The sequence below is a fragment of the Sciurus vulgaris genome (genome assembly GCF_902686455.1).
Source record: "Sciurus vulgaris genome assembly, chromosome: 11".
In the NCBI taxonomy this organism is placed as follows: Eukaryota; Metazoa; Chordata; class Mammalia; order Rodentia; family Sciuridae; genus Sciurus; species Sciurus vulgaris.
This window is the reverse complement of record NC_136472.1, coordinates 1,168,003-1,192,858: the sequence shown is the minus strand read 5'-3', so window position 1 is coordinate 1,192,858 and position 24,856 is coordinate 1,168,003. Positions and strand designations below refer to the sequence as shown.

The 24,856-nt window shown below is 55.2% G+C and overlaps 1 protein-coding gene across 3 annotated transcripts in view; it reads left to right on the top strand.

Moving 5' to 3' along the window:
• MOB2 (MOB kinase activator 2) overlaps positions 1-24,856 on the top strand; it is a 61,292-nt gene that overhangs the window by 23,230 nt on the left and 13,206 nt on the right. Inside the window, exon 1 of one of the 3 annotated variants that reach the window (XM_079104971.1) lies at positions 23,605-23,804. The exons of 1 other annotated variant lie outside the window; for it this stretch is intronic. In XM_079104971.1, coding sequence (XP_078961097.1) covers positions 23,695-23,804 — 110 coding nt within the window. In that variant the 5' untranslated portion in view covers positions 23,605-23,694. Of the gene's footprint in view, positions 1-23,604; positions 23,805-24,856 lie in introns of those variants that run through there. One more of the 3 variants, XM_079104969.1, reaches the window with a different exon arrangement.

The following is a 24,856-nucleotide window of genomic DNA, read 5'->3' as shown; positions in this document are numbered from 1 at the left end:
GAGCACACGCTGCCCGGTTGGTGTAGCATGTTGTACAGGGCAGCCTATCCAACAGCGTGAAGAAGGCAGTGAGGCCTGCACCAGCCCCTCGTCTCTAGCATCCAGGCTTGCTGTGCCCTTCCCGTCATGGGTAGGGCACACTGAGTTGCCACCCACGCCCAGGGCTCTGGATCAAGAGACCAGCTGGGTGCCAGGTCTGTGCTTTTGGTTCTTGGTTTCTGACACCTCCGTGGAAATGTTGTGTCTGTTCTGAAGCCTTGAGTCAGTGCTTGAGTGTGGCCATGGTCTGGGACAGGCAGTCCTCTGCCTTCTGGGCTGGGGGAAGACCTTGGTCCTTGACCACATAGGCAAGTGCCATGGGGTAAGCGTGGTGGGAGGCTCTGCCTTGGGCCCACCTGCTGACTGGGAGCGGAGGCACGTATGGAGCCTGCCTGCCCCCTGCCCACTCTCCACAGAGGGTCAGGAATCCACCTGAGCTGGGATGGGCATTCTGTCCATGCCAACAGACTGGAGTGTGTGTTCCGTGGGGCCCAGTAGAGATGCTGGGTCCAGGGCTGCTGCCCAGGTGTCCTGCCACAGAGTGTGGCTTCCTCACAGCTGCTTGTTCTGTGAGTGGAGAAGTGGGTGTGGGCATCGGTTGGTAGTTTCATGGGGCCTTGAGGAGGGTGAGGCCCGGTGGACACTCATGGCTTCCACTGCCCATGTCACACAGTACATACTCTTCCTGTCCTGGCCAGAGGGTGGACTGCAGCATATGGGGCCTGCTCCTGGCCTGCCAGAAACTGCAGGGACGAAGAAGGAAGAGGAGACAGCAGCCAGTCACCGAAGCTGGAAAGCTGGTCATCCAGTGTGTGGAACGCAGATTCACTGGGCTGAGCCAGCAGGGACTACAGAATGAACACACAATGGGTGTGGCCTGGGCCTCTGAGGGGGCGCTTGTGTCTTCTCCATCTGGAGGACTCTCCTGTGGATGGGTGTGGGTCACTGGTTTGTCCTGGATACCAGGCACGGTGGAGGTCACCACCATGCACATCAAGCCTGGAGGATGTTCCACATCCCCTGCCCACAGCCCCCCCCACTTTTGGTCCTTAGGACCCTAGCTCCTGCCCTCCAGGTTAGGATCTGACCTGCCAGAGAAAAGCCCTCCAGGCTCTGACAGGGCAGGAGGGGACACATCCCTGCCTGCTGTGAGCACCCCCCCCCCCCCCCCCCCGCATCAAGGTGTTTTGGGATTAACTGCACATGACACAGTATGAGCTAGCTGTACCCAAAGAATACAGGACCATCTTTGGTCTCCTCAGAGCCCATGGGCTGCAGAGCAGCCATGAGAAGGCAGGGTGGTGACAGCTGTCCAGAGTGCGGGGAGGGTGCCTGGGCATTAAAGATCATGGGGATGAAGTTAGTCATGTTCCAGCAGGTGGAGCGAGTGAGCAAAAACGGCAGGCTTAGACTCCCAGAGAGCAAAGATAGGCCAGGGATGGACAGGATGTTCGCTGTCAGTGGGCCGTCCAGAAAGGAGAGACAGGAGGAAGGGGCATGGCAGTTCTCCAGAGTTCCAGGAGTGGCCCTCAGGTTGACTAGGCTGCCCAGCGTCCAGCACAGTGAAGGAAAGATGTAATCATGGCATTGTAGGACACCAGGAGTGAACAAAGGGTTCTAAAAATTTCCACAGAGGAAAAACAAAGGAGAAACCAGGTCATCTGCTATGTACAGAATAAGAATTCAGATTCCACCCTGGAAACTGACAGTCTTCAACATGCTGTCCAAGAAGGATTTCCAGCATGGACTCCAGAAGCCAGTGCATAAGTTGTGAGCGTGGAATAAAAATATTTGCCCATGAGTCTCCTTCTGGAATCCTCTGTGGAGGCCAGTGTGGAGAGACAGAAGGTCTGAGGATGTGGAGGAGGAGGGGCACAGAGGCAGTGGGCAGCACAATGTGACTTGCTGGGGTCTGCTGCTGGCCACTATCAGATGAGACTTATTCTGGGGTCACCCTAAGAAACCACTTGGAAAATGCGAGGGGTCAGTTGAGGCTCATTTTAGAGGGAGTTCTCATTCCCAGGTACCTTGACTGGGGCTTGTCCTTGTAACCTTAACTTTCCTGAAGGTCGTGTCCTGGTGCCAGGTTTCAGAAAGGCTGTGTTGAACACAGTTAAACAGATACTGTGATAGCAGACACACCTGTTGATGACTGCTAATGAGCAAACGTGTGCTCCAGTTGCACCCTCCCGCAGAGGACATCTGGAGGGCTGGCCTGGGGCTCAGGGCCGGAGCACTTGCCTAGCACGTGTGAGGCACTGGGTTGCATCCTCAGCACCACATAAATAAAATAAAGGTATTGTGTCCATCTGCAAAACACACATACACAGCATTTGGAGGAGAAAAAAGCATGAGGAATGGAAGGAATTCACCCACAATCTTATATTTCCTTAAGAACCAGACTTGTATGATATGGATCGTCTTGGTAGTGGGCAGGGTCTCCCCTGCAGCCTGGGTCCCCTTGCCTTGTCTTCCCAGCAGTCAGGCCCATTCTGGTCTCAGCAGCTTTGGGATTCGATTGCAAAGGTGTGTATGTGTGTGATCTGTTGGTTAAGGTGTTGTTTACACACCAACTCCCCCCCCCCCAGTTTCCACACATAGTTCAGCAAATTTCAACAAGCATATGGGATTGTGCAAACAACCTTGGAATGTGTCCATCTGTGTCCATCCCCCGAGTCCCTCACCTGCCTCAGCTCCACCTGGCAGCTCCTCTGTGCTCAGGGACAGCTGCTCTTCCTGTCACAGGGTGTCCGGCAGGTGGCTGAGTGCTCTGTGCACACCATGCCTAGCTTCTTGCTCACCCCGAGCCAACTGTGTGGTTGTATGCCAGGATCGGCTCCTCCTGCTTCAGAACTCCTCCCCTTGTAGGTGGCCATGACAGGCTGTACGCTCTCTGGCTGTGGACACGAGTGTCCACTTTTCAGCCATGCCTACCTTAGCACCTTCGGTCACCTGCTAACAAATCTCATGTGGACACGTTTCCATTTCTTGAGGGTTAATGGTGAGGAGGGGATTTCTGGGTGGCATGGTGAGTGTGTGTCTAACTTTTTAGCCAAGTACCAAAAGTTTTGCTAATTTTCAAATCTATTTTAGGATATAGGGATTAAATTTTATCTTTCAATTATAAAAGCAAGATTCCTGGAACCGGGGGTTGGGGGGAAGCCCTACTATTGGCATTTTATTTCTAGGCCTTTTCATCTCTCTCTCCACAATTAAAATAATATTTCCTTTTGATTACAGTGATGATATATTTTCAAATGAGAAATTCCAGTAATCCATACATATACAAAGAAAGTAAAATCTGTGTCAAGTTTCATTATGCCCCAGTGTGCATAGTGGAAACTCTAATCATTCATTGGCCTTCAGAGAAAGGGAAACACACCTCCAGGCTCCCTCTGCACCCCCCAGGCTGCCTGCACCGCAGTGCCATCTGGCCCTGTGCTCTGGCCTGCCCACTCTGGGCCTTCACCTTGGTGACATCATCCTGTGTGTGGTGCTTCACTCGTCCTCTTCCTAGACATTCTGGGCTGAGTGTCTGCGATCAGTTGCTAAAGTTGGGCTTTCCCATTGAAGGGTCTTCGGGTCCTACCTTCTGACATTCTGAGAGGTGGCTGTTGGGAGCTATCCCTCCTGTGCCTGCTGCTGTGGAAAGAGGTGGCAGCCATTGTCTCTGATTGTTTCTGCCTTGAAGACCCCAGCCTTCTTTCTGTGCCTGTTGTTTTCTCCTCTTGTGGATGTTTCCTCCTTGCGCTTAACCCTTTCTTTGGTGTGGTGGTCTTTTCTTTGGTGTTGATTTGCAGATGCCTTCTGTACATGAGGAACTCATGCACACATGGGTTGCACAGTTGCTGGCCTGGGCTGGTTACCCAGGATCCAGCAAAAGACAGCAGCCACACTTCTAGCTTCCACTGAGCCCATAGAATCCCAGGACAGGGTGGGAAGATTGGGCAGAGGAATGGCAGGTGGAGGTGAGGGGAACTTTCTGGAATGACGGCTGTTTGGAGGGTCGTGTGCACAGGTCACAGGCCTAGGAAGCCTTCCAGAGCCTGTGAGCCATTGGAGTAGATGGGGGCTGCTGGGGTTTGAGTGTGTCTCCAAAGCTCAAGTGTTGGGAACTTGGCCTGTAGTGTGGTATGCTGGGGGGCGGGCCTTGAGGTGAGGGCCCCTGCCCTCAGGAAGGGTCCGCGGCTCCTTGTTGGAGTGGGTTTGTTGTAAGAGCGAGCTCAGTCCCCTCCTGCTTCCTCATGTCCTCCCTTGCCCTCAGCCTTCTGCCGTGGGCTGACCGCTCGGAGGCTCCCTCCCAGCACTGGTTGTGATGCTCTTGGACTCCCCAGCCCTCAGAACCAGAGACTGTATTATAAATTACCCAGCTCCTGGCATTCTGTCATAGCAGCAGAACGCAGACCAAGACAGGTCCTGAGACTGGGTCCGAGAGCGTCCTGATCTAGCCTAGGTTTGAAGAGGAACCCTCTGGCTGAGGGCCAGGCTCAGTGAGGTGGCCATGCACTCACTGGACAGCACTCAGTGGGCAGCCCTCTGTTTCTGTGGGTGCTTGGTGCTGAGCTCTGCACACCCTGTCCTCAGTGGCTGGACCGCCCTTTGGGAATCTATGTGCTGACTGCTGTACATCCTGCTTTGCTTTCCCCTAACTTCCTCTCTCTTGGAATGTGGAGCCCGCCCACATCTGGCACCTTCCCTCCAACTTCACAGACAAAACAGCATTTCCAGTTAGAGAGGAATGTGTTGTGCAGAGGCTGCTGTCCAGCTCCCTTCTAGCCTCCTGCCTGCCTGGCTACCTCATCTTCCACTGTACAGAACAACCTGGGACAGATAGCTTGACCAGGCCTGGGGTCTACCCTGGGCATGTCCCTCACCAGGCATCCACAGCAGGGCAAGGCCAGTGCCAGGCACTGACTAGTGGTGTGGTTAGTATTGAGCTCTTGGATCCCGGGGCCCGCTCTAAGGCTGGTGACTTGTTAGTGTTCTAGCCCAAGCATGCTCCTGGCTGCGGTGGGACAAACTGCGTGTTCTGCAGGCATGCACGAGAGGCTGCCCTGCCCGGGTGGTAGCCCTGGACCCTTCCAGACCTGTGGCACATGGCACTCCCAGCCCCCCGATCCTTGGTGGGGAGCTTTGGTTGTGGAGACCTCTCCAGCCCTCCAAGCAAGACACCCTGTCCTTTCCCACTGGCACCTCCAGTGAAAGTCGTTCCGTTGATTTCCAGTTTTTGTGTTAGAGCACCTTCCATAAGGGGCTGTGGGAGCCCCTTGTCTAGCACGTAACACGAAGGGGTGGCTCTCAGAGACCTTGTAGCCCAGCCTGTGGGTGGCCAGCTCCTGCCAGCTCTGCTCCATTGTGCTGTGTCTTCACAGCTGCTGCCTCCTGCCCATGTGAGACTCCAAACCTCCTTCCTGTGGGACTGATCTGGGCTAAATTTTGCAGCTGAGGTTTTTATACCAGTCAGGCAGGGTGGGGTGGCTTGGCAGGGCCTGCCATTGCCCTTTCCTGGCTGCCTGAGCTGCGTGGTGAAGCAGGGTGGTGGGGTGGATGACAGGCAGGGTGGACCTGCCTTGGAGCCCTGTCAGCTCCCAGGCGTAGTGAACATTGTGCTTGTTTGACCCACCTGGGACTCAGTGCAGGTGAGTGTGGGGCTCATTCTCTGCCTGCCTGGCACATGGATGTGTCTGGACCATGGGAATGACTCTCCCCACCCTGCCCCACACCTGTCCCCAGGCACATAGACGTGTCTGGACCATGGCAATGAACCCTGCCCCACCATCTCCTTGCCTGTCCTGGAAACACCTAAGGTTGTGAGAGGGAAGAGATGCTGAGGCCCCTGGACCCCGCATGCCCTCCTGCGGTCCTCCTCTGGTGCCAGGCAAGGATGGCTAGGTAGGCTCCAATAGCCACTTTCACCATTTGGAGTTTGGCTTGACATAAACCCCAGAGAGCAGGTCCAAGGTGCTGTGGTGGTGCATTTCTCCATCTTCTAAATCATGCTGAAATTCTGGCTCTGGCCCTGGTGTGGACTACAGCAACCTTCCTCTTCTGCTCAGTTTTGTAGACAGCTCTGCACAACCTCACCTCAGCAGAGCAGTTGGTGTCCAGCCTGGCCCCTGCAAGACCTGGGCTTGCTGCCTGAGGATCTTCCTGACTTCCTGCCAACTGCAGCTGTGTGGTGGGTGTGTGACCCAGAGGGTAGGGCATGCAGGGGGCTCCTGTGTACCTGTGGTTGACTTGGGTGCCCTGGCTCGCTGCCCATTCCATATTGCATCTGCATAGCCTGCCCAGCTCCTGGGCAGACAGCTGTGGAAGATAGGCCCCTTGCAACTTGGAAGAGAGGGTGTCACTGTCCCCATTTTCTTTGGGGTCTGCATATGAGGGAAGTGGGTGTTGTGTTTCAGGTGTTGTTGGCTGCTTGTGGGAGCAATGGTGGACTTAGGAGTAAAGTTCACAACAGTTTTTCCTTCTCTGTTCCTTCCTCTTTGGCCCTGGGTGTAGGAGAGAAGGAGGTGGATGCTTCCCCTTGGGAATGAGAGTGGAGTTTTGTTTCCTGAGTGAGGTGCAGGGTGGCTTGTGATGGCTGCTGAGCCCTGCCCCCGGGATCACTCAAGCCAAGCAGGTGGAAATCTCTTCCTCCCTTCCACATGTGTCTTTCCCCCTGGTGCCCAATGCCAATTGCCTGCACAGTGGGTCAGGGATGGCGTGGCAGCAACCTGTGCACATGGGGTCTGGGCTAGCCCTGGTGCTAGGGAGCGCGCCCCACTGCCTGGCTCTCAGCAGACAGGCTTTCCTCTGAGTTCAGGGTGCTGAAGGACGAGTGGGTCCTCAGGTGCTACCCATGACTCCCGCCTGGTCTTTGCTCATGTGGTGGCTCTGCTTTCTGTCTCTGAGGTCCGGCATGGAGGCCCGTGTGGTGTTGACTGTGGTGACATTGGCAAGCAGCAGGGGCCTTTCTCAGGTCATCAAGGCCATTTCCATCAGTGGAAATAGTGGTGCTTCATCTTCCAGGGCAGAGCCTGCCTCTGAAGTTCCTGGGTGCCTGCCTGGGGAAGCCAGGGTCTGTCCCTGGCAACTTCCGTTCCGTCTCTGAAGACAGAGCAGAGCTACTGGTCATTGTGAAATTGTCCATGTAAAAAGCAGTTGAGAAAGTAGCAAACACTGTAACTGCAACTGGTGTAAAGATGAAACCTCACAACTTAGCTGTCACCCTCTTCTTGTTCATGTTTTTGGACATTCCATTTTTGAGAGTTAGATTGTACAGGACCAGGCACACACAGGAGACCCTTTCTCAGTGTGCCTGTCTGTGGGTCTCACCAGTGAACACACAGCGCCTGTGACCATGAATGACCCTTCTCAGCCCCAGAGGTGCTGGCTCTGTGGGTCCAGCGTAGGTTGGGGCCACCTTGCCTCCTGGGAACTTTGCAGGGGCTCTCAGCATTGCTGCTCACTCCTGTGGCCCCCAGGCTCTCCCCTGGTGGTGGGTGCAGCCAAGCTGCCCTTTCTCCTTGAGTGGGGTGCTCTACATGTGTGACTGGGCTTGCTTCAGAGTTACCTATGTGTTTAGTAAGGTCTGGCACTGTAGACCACCTGCCTTGGTACATTCTGACAGATAAGCGTAGCCACGTACCCACTCAGCAGTCCCTGTGTGGCATGTGGACCCCTCGTACCTGAAGCCATGGCTTCTCTCTGGCGCCACCCTCCAGCTGCGCAGTTTTGTTCCTGCTGGGATTTCAGCAAGAGGGACTGGCAGAGGATGTTGTTCTGCCTGTCTTCTTAGCATGGTACTGTTGGCATTCAGTCCCAACTGTGGTTGGTGCTGCTGTGGCTGTTGAGAAGTGGTCTCTTTTATGGATGAGATGCGGTTTGATGATCTTTTACCTGTTGAACGGCTTCAGGTGGTTTTCAGCTTTTGAGGAAGGAGAGTGAAGCTGCTAGGTGCTTTAAGGGTCCAATCAATGTGTGTGTCTGTCTCTCCAAGGGGAGTGGACTTGGTAGGGCCACAAGGGTGTGGGAACCCTTGGCACCTTGCACTGGAGATTGAGCCCAGGTCTGCTCTACCACTGAGCTGCATCCTAGGCCTTTCTATTTTATTTTGAGACAGTCTCATTAATTGGCCCAGGCTGGCCTTGAACTTGCCATCCTCCTGCCTCTGCCTCCTGAATCACTGGGATGGCAGACATGGCCACTATGCCCAGCCCTTAGCAGCTGTGGCCCAGCATTCTACAGCATGTGAGGCTCAGCTTCCCACGCCCCGGCCCTGGTGACTGTCCCTCTTGGTGCTCTCTCTGTCCAGGGCGTGAGCGCACTCACTGTGGTTTTGACTTGTGTTTCCTGCTGACTGACGATGTGAGGCACTTCTCATGTGCTTCTTAGCTGTTCTTCCACCTTTGGGGAAATCTATATTAAAAATCTTTCGCCTACATTTAAAGTGGGTTTGTCATCTTTTAAAGTGGGTTTGCCAAAGTGTTGACTTTGGCAGTTCTTCATCTGCTGTGAATCTAAGTCCTTTATCAGCTGTTTTTGTGAATGATTTCTAGTTTGTGGCTCTTCTACTTAATGGTGTCTTTTGAAGCACAGATGTTCTTGGCCTTGAGAAACCCAGCTCACCAGTTTTTCCTGCCTGGACTGTGCTTTGGTGGCTTGCTCCCTATGTACAGGACCGAGTTCTTGGTCTTCCTTTTCCTGGGCTGAGTCTCCTCTTCTCCACATGTTCCCTTTCTGCCTGTCTGCAGCTGCTGCCAGCACTGGGCATTTCTGTCTTCTTTTGACTGGGGTAAGCAGGTTTGGGAGAGTGAAGCTGAACTCCTACCACCCACTCACCCTGAGTTTACCATTTTAGGTATCCAGCTGTTTCACGGGTAGTGCTTTGGGGCTTTCTGCATTCATGTTCTGAAACTGCCTCTTTTTACCCTCTTTGGACCTGGATGCTTCACAAGTGGAAATGTTTTGAGCTGCCAGGAGCCACACCGGGGCCTCTCGCTGCATGTGTGGACCTGAGATTCATCTAGCCATTTGGAAACTGTGTCTATTGTGCCAGTTTTGCAAAAATCAGAGCAGTACAGTGAAGGTTGGTTCTTGAGGCTGGCAGTGGGGAGCCCTCCTCTGGGAAGGCTGTCTGTGGGCTAGACAGTCATGTGGGTACAGAGCTGAAGTCAGGAGCACATTGGAGCACCAACAGGGGGTCAGCAAGTTCATCTCTGCATCTTCCACTCACCCGCCCACTCCTCCCGCTGCATTCCCAGGATTGCTGTAGGTGCTAGGGCTGCTGGGAAGGAAGCACACTGTCTGTGGAGTGAGGGGGTGGGGCTGGCAGCTCCTGTGCAGGTGGCTCTGCCTTGAGAGCGAGGGAGTTGGCGACGCGCTAGGGAAGGCACTGAGCAGCGTGCAGAGCAGATCCTCCAGGCCCCAGGCAGGGGCCTACGTGCTGCCACTTGGCCAGGCCTTGGGGTCTCAGGCTGAGGAGGCAGGAAAAGAGCCTCGTAAAGAAAAAAGAACACACCGTGTGCAGAGACCATACCTCCACAAGTACACACCGCCTTGTGGCACGCTGGCTTGTAGGTGTCCCCAGGAGGCTGGGCAATGCAGATGCTGTTCTGGGAGGCTTATTGGTGGGGAACATGACAAATTGGGGTGGGTTCTGTACTGTAGGACTTCCTCACCCACTTGTGGGGGTCCCTTTCTGTTCGTGCACTGTTTGTGGCAGCCCTGCTGCACTCCATGCTGGTGATGAGGAACTTGGCAGCATTGGGGTCTGTTTGGTGGGGACCTTTCTCACCACTGCTGTCTGCCTTGAGCATCTGGAGGGTCAGGAGGAGCCATCGAGGCAGTAAACAGAAAGGCACTGTGCATACAACTCTGATGCACAAATGCCCCGTGCCTTGGCTTCTCCTAGGTGCCAGCACTCTGCCAGCTGCTACCTACTTAAAATGAGAAAAAGAATTGTGTCCTTGTCTCTAGGAGTCTGCGTTCCAGGTCCTCAGGGATCTGGAGCCTTCCAGCTCTGGAGTCTCTTCCAGGTCTGGAAACCATTGCCAGTGGCCAGTTGAGCAGTAACCAGGCAGGTTGAGGGTTGCAGGTGTGGGCTACCGAGGGCTCACTTTTTGCACCCCAACACCTTCCTTGGGACAGGCCTTGGTCAGATGCTGGGCACACCTCCCATTTGCCCTGTCTGGTTTCTTTCTGGGAGTATTGCTGAGTCCTGTCCTGGGTTTCATGGCTTAAGGAGTCACTTGAGGACCCTGGACCCAAGGTCACAGGCATGCAGTCTGAAAGGCATGTTCATGTTTCCTTGAGAGAAGAAATAAAAGGAGAACAGCTTCAAAACTCAAATAAAAGTCCAGCTCCCCTCCGCCATCTTTCCGTTGTTTCCGATGGTTTCTCCTGCTAGGGTGGGCTTGAGAGGAAGGCTGCCTGAGTGTAATGCTGGGACCTCCTCCCTGGTAGGGGTTCTGTGTGGGGCCCGCTCCCAGCCCGTGTAGCCCAGGTGGGGGACCAGAGCATCTGTGGCACATAGTCACTGTGCTGCCCAGCACACGCAGAGTCTCAGAGAGCAAACTTCTTTTCATTTCCTGGCATGTCAGCCCATGGTCCATGTAGTCATCAGACTAGAGGAGCCCCTAGGTATCTGTGCCTGGCCCTCACACCCAAGGCATGCCCACAGAGCATCCTTATCCCACCCAGTCTTCCCTGAGTCACTGTTGGGGCTGGCATATGATCCGGGAGCAGGGTCTGGGTCTTTCCCAGGCACTGTACAGAGGACACCCGTTGGCCCAGTGAGTGTAGATGCTCCATGGCCTACGGGACAGGGGTCCAGGAGGTCTCCCAGGGTCCGAGGTGTGCTGCTGTGGTTGTCCTGCACTATTCCCTGCCGACTCTACCCCTCTGCATTCTCAGGCTGCCTGTGCCTCCTGGAGGGAGCTATGGGACAGAATTCACAAGTGGAGTGGCCTGCTGCTACCCAGGGTCTTTCAGTGCCATCTACAGTCTGAGCTCCTGGGGCACCTAGACCGGTGGGCACTGGGAGCCTCAGGCTGTGGGAGCACCCTGTGTGCAGGTGTGTTTGGGGCCTTTGAGGCCAAGGGGGTCTCAGAAAGCTGCCCTCCCCCTGATTGGAAGGGCACAGCCCATCGTGGCAATTGCTGGCCTCCTGGGCAACTGAGAAAGGACCACTGGGTCCTCTGGAGTTGAGCAGAAGAAAGACTGTGCCCACCGCCACCTGCTGCTCTCTGGCTCCTGGTTGCTGCAAGTGTGCCAGGTGGACTCCTTCTTCCAGGAGCGCCTGCCCCCAGGTAGTGGGCAGTGCTTCTGTCTGCCTAGCTGTCTGGCTATTCTGCCTGGAAAGTGCCTTCTCTCCTGCCATCCCTTGGTAACAGGAAGGCGGGGAGAGCTGCTGCTACCAGAAAAGCCACACAGGTGTACTTCCTGTGCTGAGCTGGGGACAGTAGTCACTCTGGAGTTCTTCCTGAGAGCACTGTCCCCAGTCATGCAGTCTGCAAGGAGTAGCTCCTACAGCCTGGCCAGGTGCATCCCTGCCAGCCCCTCTGCCCCTTCCAGTGCCACCTGGGAGCTGCAGGACCTGCAAGTGTGATACTAATTAGAATACAGGACAGTTCAATGAACTGTCTGGCATGTCTTTGGAGGCACCTGGGCTTTGTGTCAGTGACAGCAGGGCTCTGAAGTGGCTGCTTGGACACATAGTCTTTGCTTCTTGGGTTGGGTGGCTCTGGTGCCCTGGGAGCTTGTCCAGTGGTACAGGCCCCACAAACATGTGTGAGGGTGCATGTGGGGCACCTGTGCTCCTGGGTGGGCTGCTGTAGACACCAGCCGTCCTGGCATCTGTACTGTGGCCATGTGGGGAGACGAACCCCACGCCTGAGGATGGAGCAGTCTGGGAGCATCACTCTGCTGCCTGGTGACTGAGGGGCAGCCCATCTCCACCTCTAGGTGGGGTAGGGTCGAGGTGTAGGCTTAATGCTTCCACATGGAGCTGAGCAGGTGCCACCTGTGGTGTCTCCAGCGTGGTCATCACAGACATCTAAGTGGGGAGTCAGGAACTGGACTCCAGCTCTTTCTGGCTTATTTCCAGATAGCTGCAGATCCATCTGCCTCTGTCCACCACTCCAAACTGCTGTCCCACCTTCCAGTACCTTCCCCGCCCCATGGTCTGTGTGATACCAAATCTCCCAGTAAGTCCTGCCAAGGGCTTCCCATGTCCTTAGGTATGCTCTAGACCTCACCTTGACCCCTGCCACACCACTCACAGGTGCCTTCCATGGTCTGCACTCCCCTTCCAGCTGTCCACAGGGCCCATCTCCTCCGGCCTGAGCCCACCCACTCAGGGCTCTCCTACCGCAGGTCTGCCCCGCCTGCCTCTTCCCGCAGCCTGAAGTGGTTGGACATCACCACTGAGCCCTGGCCTCACCAGTCCTGGGTTGGGGCCGTGGTGGGCCCTCAGTGAGGGCAGAGAATGGAGGGGGAGGGCCAGAGTGGCTCCCACATGGCACTCCACGTCAGTGACCTGAGGCTCCCAGGGCAAACCTGGGCGTGGAGGTCCACCTCAAGCTGTAAGGAGCCCTGGGCCCCGGCAGCCATGTGCTCTTACGCTGGGTGTGCCCAGGGTGCCAGGGCTGCCCATAGTCCCACGTGTGGGGTACCCTTGGTCTGGCCACACTAGTGCTCTCTGTGGCAGGTGCCTGCTTCTGGGAGTGTCTGCAGGGGTTCAGGGTGTCAGTCGCCCTCCAAGTTAGAGGCCTGGGAAGCCCAAGGTCATGCTGGTCAGGGCGAGGCTGTCTCCCCCCAGTGGCTAGCAGGTGACTCCATAGACTGGGGGCCTGCAGACCCCTGTGAGGCTTCTTCTGTGTGGGGGACTGACCCTAGGGCGACAAGCAGGCTCTCCTCTCTCTGATGATGCCCCATGCATGGTCATGGGAGCCAGAGGAAGGTGGGGCCTTCCTTGCCTAGAATCTGGTGGGCCCACCCCACCCGCCTGTGTGTAGCCATGTGTCCTTGTGAGCCAGTCAGGGCCTGTGACAGTCTGCTTTCTTTTCCAGAGTGGTCACATCAAAGGGCATTTCCACATTTCCCCCTCCAGGGCCTGTGTTTCTTCCTCCACAGGCGCCTCTTTGGCACCATGTGTGGGGTGAAGCACAAGAAGTGGCACCAGTCCTGGGCAGGGAAGGCCAAGAACTGCCAAGATGGGCCATGAGGACCTCCCTCCAGTGGCTCTTGGGCAGCAGCTTGGTGCCTCCCAGCTGCATGACCTTGTAGCAGGTCAGATCCTGCTTTACAAAACTTCCTCTGTCCCTGCATCTTGCTGCAGCCATGGGAGCCATCCCGAGTTCCCTGGGGACCGAGATGTGTGGCTTCTAAAGGTCAGCTTTCCCCACATGCCAGAATGGCCACTCCAGGCATGTGGTCTGCATGGGCAACTGAGCCCCTGGTGAGCCCCTGGGGCAGCAGGTGCCACAGAGGTTACTGCCTGGAGGGAGGCCTGCCCTCGCCAGTGTTCTTGGTGACGGTCAAGCTATAATTAGTCTGCAGCCCCTTACTTGACCCCTCAGCCTCAGACGCACCCATCGGGACCAAAGGGACAGAGTGTGGGGCTGGCTCAGGCCCTGCAGGACTAAGGAAGGTGTCGAAAGAGGGGGTCAGGTTTTGGTTCATGGATTGGGCTGTTCCGACTTTCTCACCACCCACCCATTACTTTGTGCTTAAAGGGCGCTTCCTGGCCTTGGTACTTCTCCTTCCTTTATCAGAAGATATTAACTGCCTGCTGTTCCCTATTTTGGGTGCTGGGAATATGGTGGACATGAGGGCCCTGTCTTAGAGCTCTCCATCCTAACAGGACAGCATGCCAGTCTGTGGAGTGCAGGGCAAAAGGCAGGATGGGGTGGGTGACGGCTGTGAGCCAGAGAACTGTGGGATATCTGAGGAAGAGAGGCCCAGCCAGAGCACCCTCAGGTGCTTAGAGAATCACAGAGACCGGTATGGCTGCAGCACGATCTGGGGGATGGGTGAGAACACAGAGGTGGGGGTCTGAAGGGCAGTCAAGGCCACCGCTAGGACTTAGGCTTATTCTCTGCAAGACCTGGGGGCTGTGGGGGATTCTGAGCAGAAGGATGAGGTTGAAGTTAAGTTTGCAAGGGTTGTTCTGAAAACCTGGGAAGAGAGGAAGGGGAGAACACTTCCTACTGCTCTGGTCACTGAAAGCCCATGGGTGCCTGGCTCAGGGACATGAGGGAAAGATTGATCCTGGTGTGTTTTGTTGACCGAACCATCAGGGTCCATCCGTGGATGGGATATGAAGCCCATGAGGGGCACCAGGAAGGACTCCCGAGCAACTGGGAGGACAGAGTGGGTCTCTGGCCTGGAGGGGTTGGCCAAATGTGAGAGGCCAGTGGACACCTCACAGGACATCATGGAGTCACGTAGGTGCTCAGTGAGGAGGGACCATGGAAGTGGCTTTTCTTTTAAACCTCCAGTGGGTTTACTTGACATTCTGTGAACGTACAGTGTGGACCTGCAGGGTGTCCCTGCTCTTCCAGGTGGCTCTGCTCACCTCCGCGTCTCCCTTACACTGCAGGTGGTGCTTGGCTGAAGACTTGGTGGGCTCTTGGCAGCTCTCTCTCAGAAGAGAAGACCCTGGGACTTCTAGTGCTGTGCCCTCCCCAGACCCCCAGCGTGTCTCTCAACTCAGGCACACTGGACTCCACGGGGTGTCCTTGCTGTGCAGACTCCATCAGGCAGGAGATGGGGCACTGAGGGCACTGTGTGGCTCCCCTCTTACAGGGGCCATTGTACCTTGTTGCCTGATGTCCATCCAGGGTCTTGAGGACTGCCATTTCACATGTTTTGCCCAGTGGAATATTGTTTCAGGTGGAAGATAAATCCTGGTCCCTATGGCTCCAATGGCAGTAGATGGACACTGTTTTGTTCTGTTGAAAGCTGTTCTTGCCACTTGGTTTGGAATCTGCCTCCCTCCTTCTCCCATCCAAGTCCTAGCCATGCCTGGCCCCTCAGCCCTGAGATCAGCAAGGGTTAGGTGCACTGGGGTAGATGCCACAGACATCACTTGCCCTCTTTGACATGTGAACACAGGGCAGGGGCTCCTTGGTGGCAAGGAAAAGCTACTTCATGTTCAGATTCCAGTTTCCATTTGTTCCTTCAGTGGCAATCCCATGCAGAGGTGTTGGGTACCCCTGCTATGCAGCTGCACCCCAGCTGTCTGTCCAGAGATCACACGGCCCAGAGCTGGTGGACCAGCCTGGCTTCCATGCTGCCCTGAGAGCAAGCCTGCACCACTGCCTAGGTGCAAGACTGAAGCTGGAGCTGTCCTTTCCAGACCCTGCTGGACCCAAGTGGGCAGGGAGGCAGGGCTCCATGCAGGCTGGGACGTGCAGGGACTGAGTGAGTGTCTCGCTGCTGTGAAGAGATGCACCGCTCAACCTTCGGGTTTTGACAGTTGATCACGTCCTCCTCGCTGCCTGGAGATTTCGTGTCATTCTAAGGCCTTGTCATAGTCATCAGCAGTTATGATCTTGATTTTTCTCTTAGAAATGGACAGGAGGTGCAGAAAACTCATTTCTGGGCCCGCTGGCCCTCCTGCCAGATCTCCAGAGCATGTGCGATCTTATCTCACTGGGTGCCTAGGGGACTTAGAACCTGTTGCCTGTCACCTGAGTGCCCCACCTCAGGTTTACACCCAGCAGGAGCTTCTGGGGGAGGGAAGAGGGGACGTTTCTGTGGACGTTTCTGTGGACGTTGACGGCTTCCTGAACTCTCACTGGACACTGGGCAGGGAGTTGGCTGGGCTGGCTTGGGTGTGCTGCTGTGATTTGTTATTTCACTGAAGGTCAGGTGTGCTCAGCCTTCCTGGATACCAGGTGCTATGTGCTGAATAGCACAGAGGAGGCCTGTCCTCTGGACAGAAGGCTATGGTGTGCTCTTGAGGGCTGTCTGGGCCAGCTGCCCTGCATGTGGGTTTTGACCCTGCTATTCCTAGCTGCCTAGTTTCAGGGGGGTGGGTACAGAGGAGTGTCTGGGGGTTTCTTCAGAGTCCTGGGGTGCCATGGGGGTCACCATTGCCCCACCTCCTACAGGCTGACTGGCCACAGACACCCATGCCTTTATAGAGAATGCACACTGGCACTGGTGACTATGGCCCCAGAGCCAGGCTTGGTACCTGGAGCCACCCAGGGCAAGCTGCATGTGTACTTGGCAAAGCATGGTAACCCTGAGGTGCTGGGCCACAGCCATGTCTGCACTGCAGCCGTGGAGCAGGGCTCACCTTGCTGCCTCTGGGTGCCCTGGTGTCTGCCTTGGGGTGGGACTCTGAGTCGCCCAGCTTTGGTAGCTCTGCCATTGAGGATGAGCTAGGAGAGGGTGGTCAGGGAGGCCTCTCTCTCTGAAGGACTGGGGTTAGGGGTGTGCTATTTCCAGGTGCCCACCCAGCGTAGTTGTGGGTCCTCCCTGCCCACACTTTTGAAGCCGACTCTGGCTGTGCCTGGCTCTTCTGTCTGTATCTCCACTTGTACATGCAGGCGGAGGTGCTCTTCCTCGCTGTAGTGCCACTCCTGATGGACCTGGAGCATCCAGTGCAATCCGAGTGTCTCGTTCCTGCCCCTCGTAGTGTGTTCAGACAAGGTTCATGCCCTGCGGTTGGTCGGTAGGCTCTGGGAATCTCTGCTGTTTAGCTTGACGCTTTCGAGTGATCCTAAGCTCACAAGAAGTTGTGAAAACAGCCCAGAGAATCCAGTACCTCCTTCAGCCAGCCCCGATGCCCCAGCATGTGCTGGCTGGGGTGGAGTGTCGGACAGCAGGTGAGCTGGGCACATGCTGTTGGCCAGGCCCAGAGCTTCATCCCTTCAACCCTTGTCCCACCATCTCTGTCCTACTCTTGACCTCTCTGCATTTGCTCTGTGGAGAGACCGGCTTGCCTTGCCTGTGGGAACCTGGCCTGCTCCTCCTGTGGGCACCTCGCTGTGGATGGGGTCTTGGTGTCCAGGTCCTTTTCTGAAGGCAGGACAGCTACGGGGGTGGTGTCCTCTCTGTAGGAGTGTGTGAACAGCTGGTGCCTTCCGGGGTGTTCGCAGCTTGCTGGCCTCTGCCTGGAATCTTCCTCTTCTCATCCTTCTTATTAGGCTCCTGGTGCCTCAGGAGGACCAACCCCTCTGACACAGTGGTCCAGCCCTAATCACCTCCCAGCAGCCTGCTATGCCATCACACCTGGGCTTTGGGACTCAGTGGAGAAACTCAGGGGTCAGGGCCCGTGTCAGTCTATGGCAGTAGTGTCCTCATGCAGAGCATTCCACGGCCTTGGGAAGGTGTGGTTTCCTTGGCCCAGCTGAGTGGTCTGTTTGTCAAAGGACTTTTTCACTGTCCAGCCCAGTGAGTTTATTGAGTGTCCTGCATAGGTTGCTGGTGTTTGATGTGTGGCCTTTCGGCCCTGCCTTCTCTCCTTCCTTTATACAGACTTCTGTTTTTAAAGCCCTGGCACTGAGTACAAAGGACAACTGTCACAGGTCGCAAGCCTTGCTCAGTGAGTCTTGTGACTGGTTCCCCTGCAGCCATGCCTGGCAGACACAGGCATGCCTTCACCCCTAGAGCCTCTGGGTGCCTTCAGCTTGACCCGGGGTCTCCCTGCCCTGCTCTCTTGGGGAGGTGGCCTCTGTTGGAGGACCTGCTCTCGCTGCTGGTGCCTTCACTCCACGTGATGTGTGTGTGGCTGAGCCATGGCCTATGCCTTCCTGGGGGTGTGCTGGCCGAGTAGTGGTACCCTGCGAAGTACAACAGCCTCTCCAGCTGTCCGCTGCCCTCGGACATCTGGGGTGCTTCACTCCCTGGTCTCTGTGTGGGTAGATGTTTCATTTCTCTGGGTAGGTGCTGAGCCTTGGAGGCACTGGCTCACAGAGGTGTGTTTGACTTTAAAAGAGGCTGCCAGCTGGTTCCAAAAATAGTTAAGCCATGTCCTTCCCCTGCCAGCAGTGTGTGAGCGCTCTGGTTGCTCTGCCTCTCACTGAGGTGAAGTATTCCAGATCTGGAGCCTTCCTGTGAGTCTCTGTTGGCATCTCACTGTGGGTTGAACTTGCACTTCCCCAACACCCAGCTGCCATGAGGAGCACTCTCTGGCTCTGCCAGTGTCTTTGTTTGTGAAGTGTCTTTTCTGTCCTTTGTCCTTCAAATTGGGTTTTTTATCATTGAGTTTATGTAGTTCAGATAGAATGCATTAAATACATGCAACTTATGGCTTGCCTGTTTGTGTTTTTAAGTGTTGGAGTAAGGCTGTTTGTTTGAATATTTATTTATCTGTGGTGCTGGGGATGGAGCCCAGGCCTTGCGCATGCTAGTCAAGGTCTCTGCCCCTGAGCCACATCCTAGCTCTTGCCTGTTCATTTTTTAACAGTGTTTGGAATGGAAGTGTATATTGTGTCAATTTTGGTGAAGTGTATTTCACACAAGCTTTGCCCACTCTTGAGCATGGTAAGGTGCTTGCTGAGCTGCAGCACAGCCTGTGACTCAAGCGTGCATGTGTGTGTGTGCGTTTGTGTGTGTGTGTGTGTGTGAGAGAGAGAGAGAGAGAGAGACAGAGACAGAGACAGAGAGAGAGAGACAGAAAGAGAGGGGAGGGGGAGAGAGAGAGAGAGAGAGAGGCAGGTAGGGAGGGCTGGAGGGTGTTGGTTATGCCTGATGGTACTAAGTTTTCTCAACACTGTTTATGAAAAAGACACTATCTTTTCCAGTAGAATGATTTCACTCCTCTGTTAAAGTCCAGTTGAGCACATAAGTGTGGTCCATCCTGGAACACTATTCTGCGAATCCGTCTGTTGAGTTTTGAATGCGATAGTCATAGATGGGTCTTGAAATGGGTTTGAGTCCTTCCATGTGGCTCTCCTTTCGCTAGAATGGTTGATTACTCTGGGTCTGTTTACATTTCCATGTACACTGCAGAATCCTGTTAATTTCTAAATAAGTAAAATAAACTGTGTTGGATTTTGGTAGGGTCATGCTGAATCTGTGTTGGATTAGGAAAACTGACATCTTAACAATATTGAGTCTTACAGTCTGTGACAATGGTAGTTTTGCTCATTGCATAGGTCTTTAACTTCTGTCAGCATTGCTTTGTGCTTTTCAATGAGAGGCTTTGTACAGTTTTGTTGAAATTGTTCCTGTATTAAAAAGTCCAACTGGAAATAAGAATCTTGTATGCTTCATTCTGTTTGCTGCTGTTAGGAGCTTCCTGTGAATGTCATTCCACACTGGCCTGGCTTCCTGTGGTTCAACTGAATGTCCTGGCTAGCTCTAGCAGGTGTGCGGTCTCCCTGGATGTTTCCCTCACAGGCATGCCCACCGTTTCCTTTCCAAGGTGCAGGGCTTTCTCTGCTGCTTTCCTCCTGCGGGGCTGGGACCACCAGCACAGTGCTGTGTGAGGGGGCGTGAGCCCTTGCCTTGCCTGACCCAGGGAGGGCCCGCCTTTCCACCATGCCTTTGGTGTCAGCTTGGCGTTTCTGAGGGTGCCCTTGGTCAGTTGAGAACATTCCCTCTATTCCTGGTTTGCCAAAAGTCAGCATGAATATTTTGCCATGCAATCCTTCTGCATTGTGTTTTTTTTATTTTTAGTAGAAATGCAATGGTTGTATTTTGTTTTCTATTTCACCACTGTGTTAAGTTACACAGGCTGGTCCCAGATGTGGCCCAGGTCCTGCTGCACCATGGTTTTGGAGTGCTGTTGGTCAGCTTGCTGGTGTCCCGTCGTGGAGGTCTGCATCTATGTCCTGAAGACGCTGCTCTGCAGCTCATCTTGTGATGCCCCTTTGCCTGCAGGTCATGCTGGTCCTCTGCTTGCTGAGAGTGTGCGTCCCTTCTTTACGCAGTTTGCAGGCTTTGTTCAGCAGATACCTGCATCCACCTTTTGCATCACAGGAAGGTTTTTAGTGATAAAGTCGACCCTTCTACTCCTTCCCATGTTGGTCCTGGTCACGGTCTATGCGGGCCTCCTCTGCATCCCGTTTTCTGTCAGCATCAGATTGTTTGTTACCCCTTATTGTCTGTAGGGTTCATGCATATCTGATGTGGGAGTCATGTCCTGTCCAGCCTCTCCCTTGCTCCACCTCTCTAGCTGGGATATGCACTGGCTCTCTGCAGTGGTCAAGGGCTAACTTTGAGTATGATTCTTCATCGTTGCTTCATGGGTTTCTGCTCTTTGTGTTTCCTCTAGCTTACTTTGTATTTGACGTGCATATTTTCCTCAGTGGCAGCTGCTGCTGCTTTTTATTTTTTGAACTGAGAATTGAATCTAGAACTTCTCGCATGCCAGACAAGTGCTCTACCTCAAAGTTAAATTCCCCAGCCCTTTTAAAATTTGATTTTGAGACAGTTCTCACTAAGTTACTGAGGCTGGCCTTGGACTTCCCATCCTCCTGCCTTAGCCTTCCTAGTTGCTCAGTGATAGGTGTGGCCACCACATGTTACTTCTTTAGCTTCTTAAGGTAGTCATGTTGGTCATTGGTTTTAAGCCTTTTCTTCAAATATGAACTGGAACATCTCCTAAGTGCTGGAGCAGCCAGGCTGTCCCGTGCCTGAGTGAGGTGTGGTCTGGTGCTTGCTGCCTCCACAGCTCTCTAGCCCACCTCTTGTTTTACACCACGATTGGAAAGCAGGTGACCCCCCAGGTGGCTTCTCCTGGGGGGCAGTTTGAAATGGCCCTCCCGCTGATGGGCCTGAGCTAGGGACATCAGGGTGAGCTTCTGGGTTAGCACACAGTAGGTGCAGGCGTTCACTCAGATGGAGGTTCAGCAGGTGCACACACGCACACGCGGCTCCATACTGTGGTGAGTGCCTGGAAACTACACCCCAGAGTGACACACACCCTGCTCAGATCTCAGGTTTTACTCTTGGCAGTAAAGGAACCAGGACCCCCCTGAGAAGGGGCTGGTGTCAGGGCTGGGGCAGGGAGCGTCCAGGTCCAGCCTGTGCTTCTTGTACTGCCAGAGAGTGAGGAAGGGCCCAAACCACACACAGGGACAGAGTGCAGGGACCAGCTGGACAGCTCCCAGCAGCCAGGGCTGGAGGGCTGGATTCACAGAACTAAGGAACATTGCACCCCTTGAGTGTGAGACCAGCCTGTGCCTCCACACGCAGGCCAGTTGTTACATGGGGAGAACGCCAAGAAAGTCAGGTGAATGCCCTGCCCTCATGGAGGTGAGGTGTGACTCCCACCCTTACCTGTGGCCCTCCAGAGCTGCCTCCTTCCTGGTAGAGGAAAGTCGCTGTACAGTAGAGACCTAACAGATGCACCTCGGCCAGGGCAGCGTCACAGTGCTGAGAAGTGTTCACAGAGGGGACCCTGCATGGGCTGTCGAGAAGGGTGCTTTTCCTCTGGGGTCCTCCTCCCGAACCACAGCCCTGGTCTAACTCTGAGAAAATGCCAGACAGGTCCAGCTCGGGGACCCTGACCAGCCCCTCAAAACCACTCAGGTCGTCAATCAAAAATGAACTATGGTAGCCAAGAGAAGCCCTGGAGGCAGGACCATATGCCAGGTGGGTGCTGGGACAGAAGGTCCAGAGGGAAGTGGGAGGGACTGGGTCCAGGGTGGGCTTAGCGAGTAACAGTGTATCAACTTTGATTTTAACTAGTAACAATGTATTGCTGACTCATTCATTGTTAGCAAACGCACCATCCTGATATAAGGGGTTAACTGGGGATTCTGTCTTATCTTTGCAAATTTTCTGTAAATCTAAATCTATTCTGAAACTATAAGCTCATTACAAATAAAATACTTGCACACATGCAGGCTCGTGCTCTGTGTGTCCCGCCCCACCCTGTTCATCCAGCGGGCTTTCGTCCAGCCTTCTCCTTGCCTGGCGTTGCCTTGAGGGTGCTGGGGCTGCTCTTTTTCTAAGGGGAGAGGCCAGGCCACACCAGTGCCTGCACAGCCCCTCGTGGCCAGGCGTGTCTGTCTTCTCAGCAAGGCCCTCTAGTTGCCCAGCTTGGGTGGGTGACAGTTCCTGCTCTGTCCCCTGCAGGGAGAAACAGGGACCTGCTAGCAGTACCTGTACACCCTGGCTACTGCCCTCAGGAACTGCTGTGGCACTTGCTGCACCTAGTACTTCAGGGGGTCCCATGCTCCTCACCCTGTGTCCATTCTCTAGTCTGGTATGCTTGGCTCTGGATGGATGCCCCCTTACCCATGCTTTGTCCTGCTTCCCCCTCGGCCCACTGTCTCCCCCCACCACCCCTTCACAACAGCATCTGCTGTTCACCAACCCATGTGCCTCAGTCACCCCTCCTGAGCCCACCCCAGGCTGCCTGTCTTCTCTCTCTTCCGTGAAGGCTCTGCCCCCTGCTGGCTCCAAGTCTACATCATGCACCCCCTGGTCTCCCACCAGCCCCCTTTTGCCATACAGGTGTCCCCTGGTGCCTGTCTCATGGCTCCTCTCTCTGTCAGTGGTGCTGCCTTGGCAAACAGGCTGGCACGAGTGTGGTGCCTGGACCACTGGCATCACAGGACCCTGGCTGCCCACGCTAGACAGAGAGAGGCCTCCTGAGTGCACGATTCGTGGCTCTGTGCCTTCCCAGGCTGCTCTTGTGGCTGTTGGTGGCCTGGCTGGGAGAATGGAACCATGGCTGGGAGACTGCTGCCGCCTGTTGGGGAAGGGGAGCCAGCCAGGGAAGTCCTCCCCGTGGCTACTGGGCAGTGCTAGGCCGGGTCTGTGTGTGCCACTTCTGCGCGCTTGCTCTACAGGAAAGTGCAGGCATCACGGGACAGAGCTCTCCTGGCTATTGGGTTATGAGCCTGCCTCCCTTACCTCCCTCTGCTGCTTTCCAGGTGACTCTGTATACTGTTAGCCTGATGCCACCTGCCACCTGCCGCGGAGGGGCTCTGCTCATTGGGAGGCAGGCAGGGTGTCTGGGTTCAGTGGGTGGGTGGAGCTGCTGTGAGCCCTTGTTGACCACATCGTGGCTCCGTGGGGTCCAGTCTGAGAGTGGGTGGAAGAACCACCCCCAGGTACATGGTTTTTAGGCCTTGGTGGTCTCCTGTACGCAGACTAGCCATTAAGAGGCCTTGGCCTTGCAACTTCTCAAGCCCCAGTAGGAAAGCACCCTGGACTTTCTGTCAGTTTCTGGCCCTCAGTGGTGGCCTCAACTGACCATCCACTGTTGCAGGAGTAGTGCCCTCCAGACACCTCAGGAGCCAGTCTGTCTGACCCAAAGACCTAGAGCGAGTGTCTCATGTTCACTCTGCAGATGGATTCACTGGCCTTTCTGTCCCTGGCTGAGCCTTGCTGGAGGGTCCCCACCTGCCTGCTGGTTTCTTGGCTTGGCTCAGCTGGGCAGGGAACAGGCTTAGGCAGCATCAACCTTAGGTGGCATCGGAGGGCCCTTGCTATGATTGAGGACTGCCCTGTCCTCTCCTCTGGTCTTCCTTGGCCCCGCCTTGCCAGCCAGCTCTGCATAACTCTGAAAAGGCAATTCAGGCCCTCCCTGTTTCCCATTTGGCTGGCCCTGGCGGCCCTTTGCTCTGTGGAGGGAACAACTGTTTGTTTCTACAGGCCTCCTCATTGGCCCAGAGCGAGGGCGGAGGGCACTTCCGAGGGAGGGAGCCCGGACAGCAGGCCTGGGCCCTGCTTTTCTTCCCAGCCCTGCTCTCCCACACCATGCTCAGAGATCACTGCAGTCTCCCCGCAGACCGAGCTCTGCTCAGCCAGCCCCCCACAGCTGGACTCCACTGCAAAATGGTGCTTCAGGCAGTCCGCAGAGTGCTCAGGTAACCACCTTCCCACAGAGGTGCATCTGGGTAGCCGGCCTGGCCTCAGCTCCTTGCAGGCAAAGCAGCGGGGGTCCCTGTGGGACAGATGAGGATCTGCAGCCAGAACGGCCTACCCCGCAAGGTTCCTCTTAACTGCCCACACTTCCTGCTGCCCTGTGGGGAGCCTTTCCCTAGTGCCCACCGTACTGACTCAGTCTCTCAGGACTAACGACATCTGACTTCTGCCTGGCCCCCTCCAGATGTTCCTGTATAGCAGGTGCCTCTCACCACCAGCAGGTGTGTCTAGACTGTTGTTCCTGCCAGTGACTGGGCAGGGACTTGGGCTGTCTGAAGCAGGAGTGACCCCACAGCCTGTTCTTGGGTGTCCAGGTCCAGAGGAGTGATGTGGGGCACCCCAGGTGTCTGGTGGGAGGTTGGCTGCTGAAGGGTTATTGCCCAAAGTGTCATTTCTGACAGTTTTCTGCCTCTGACCTACCTGGTACGTGGGCATACACGTGTATTAGCGTATAAGTGTGTTGGTGTGCGTTCTGCACCTGGTTGCGATTTCCAGTTGTCTGGGGCTGTGCTAGGATGTGTTGGGTTTCCCTTCAGGCTTGCCTGCTGTCTGGGCCGGTCATCATTGAAAATGAACGCAGACTTTCCAAGGTGGGCTTCATTGTAACCAGTGAAACAGGGCTCAAAACTCGCTCCTGGTGAGGCTTTGAGGGGCAGAGCCTGCTGGTGGTGTCCATTAGGAAATGGGCACATGGCTCCCGAGTGTCCTGCTGTCTCCAGGCACTGCCAGCCCTTCTCTTGGCTGCAGCGTGACCACTGGTCCGCCGTGGCAAGGGGGCTTACAGTGGGCCTACGTGGAAACTAGAGAGCTGAGCCATCTGGCTTTAATGTGAAGACGTGAGATTCTGGAAACATGTGGGCGAGTTGGTGACATCATTAGTCCAGTCTGGATCAGTGCATGTGGAAGACCATGCACACGAATGTCCGTATGTGTATAGTGGGGAGCAGACGCCAGGTCAGCTCCAGGGGGGATAGAGCGGCTTTGTCATAGCCTG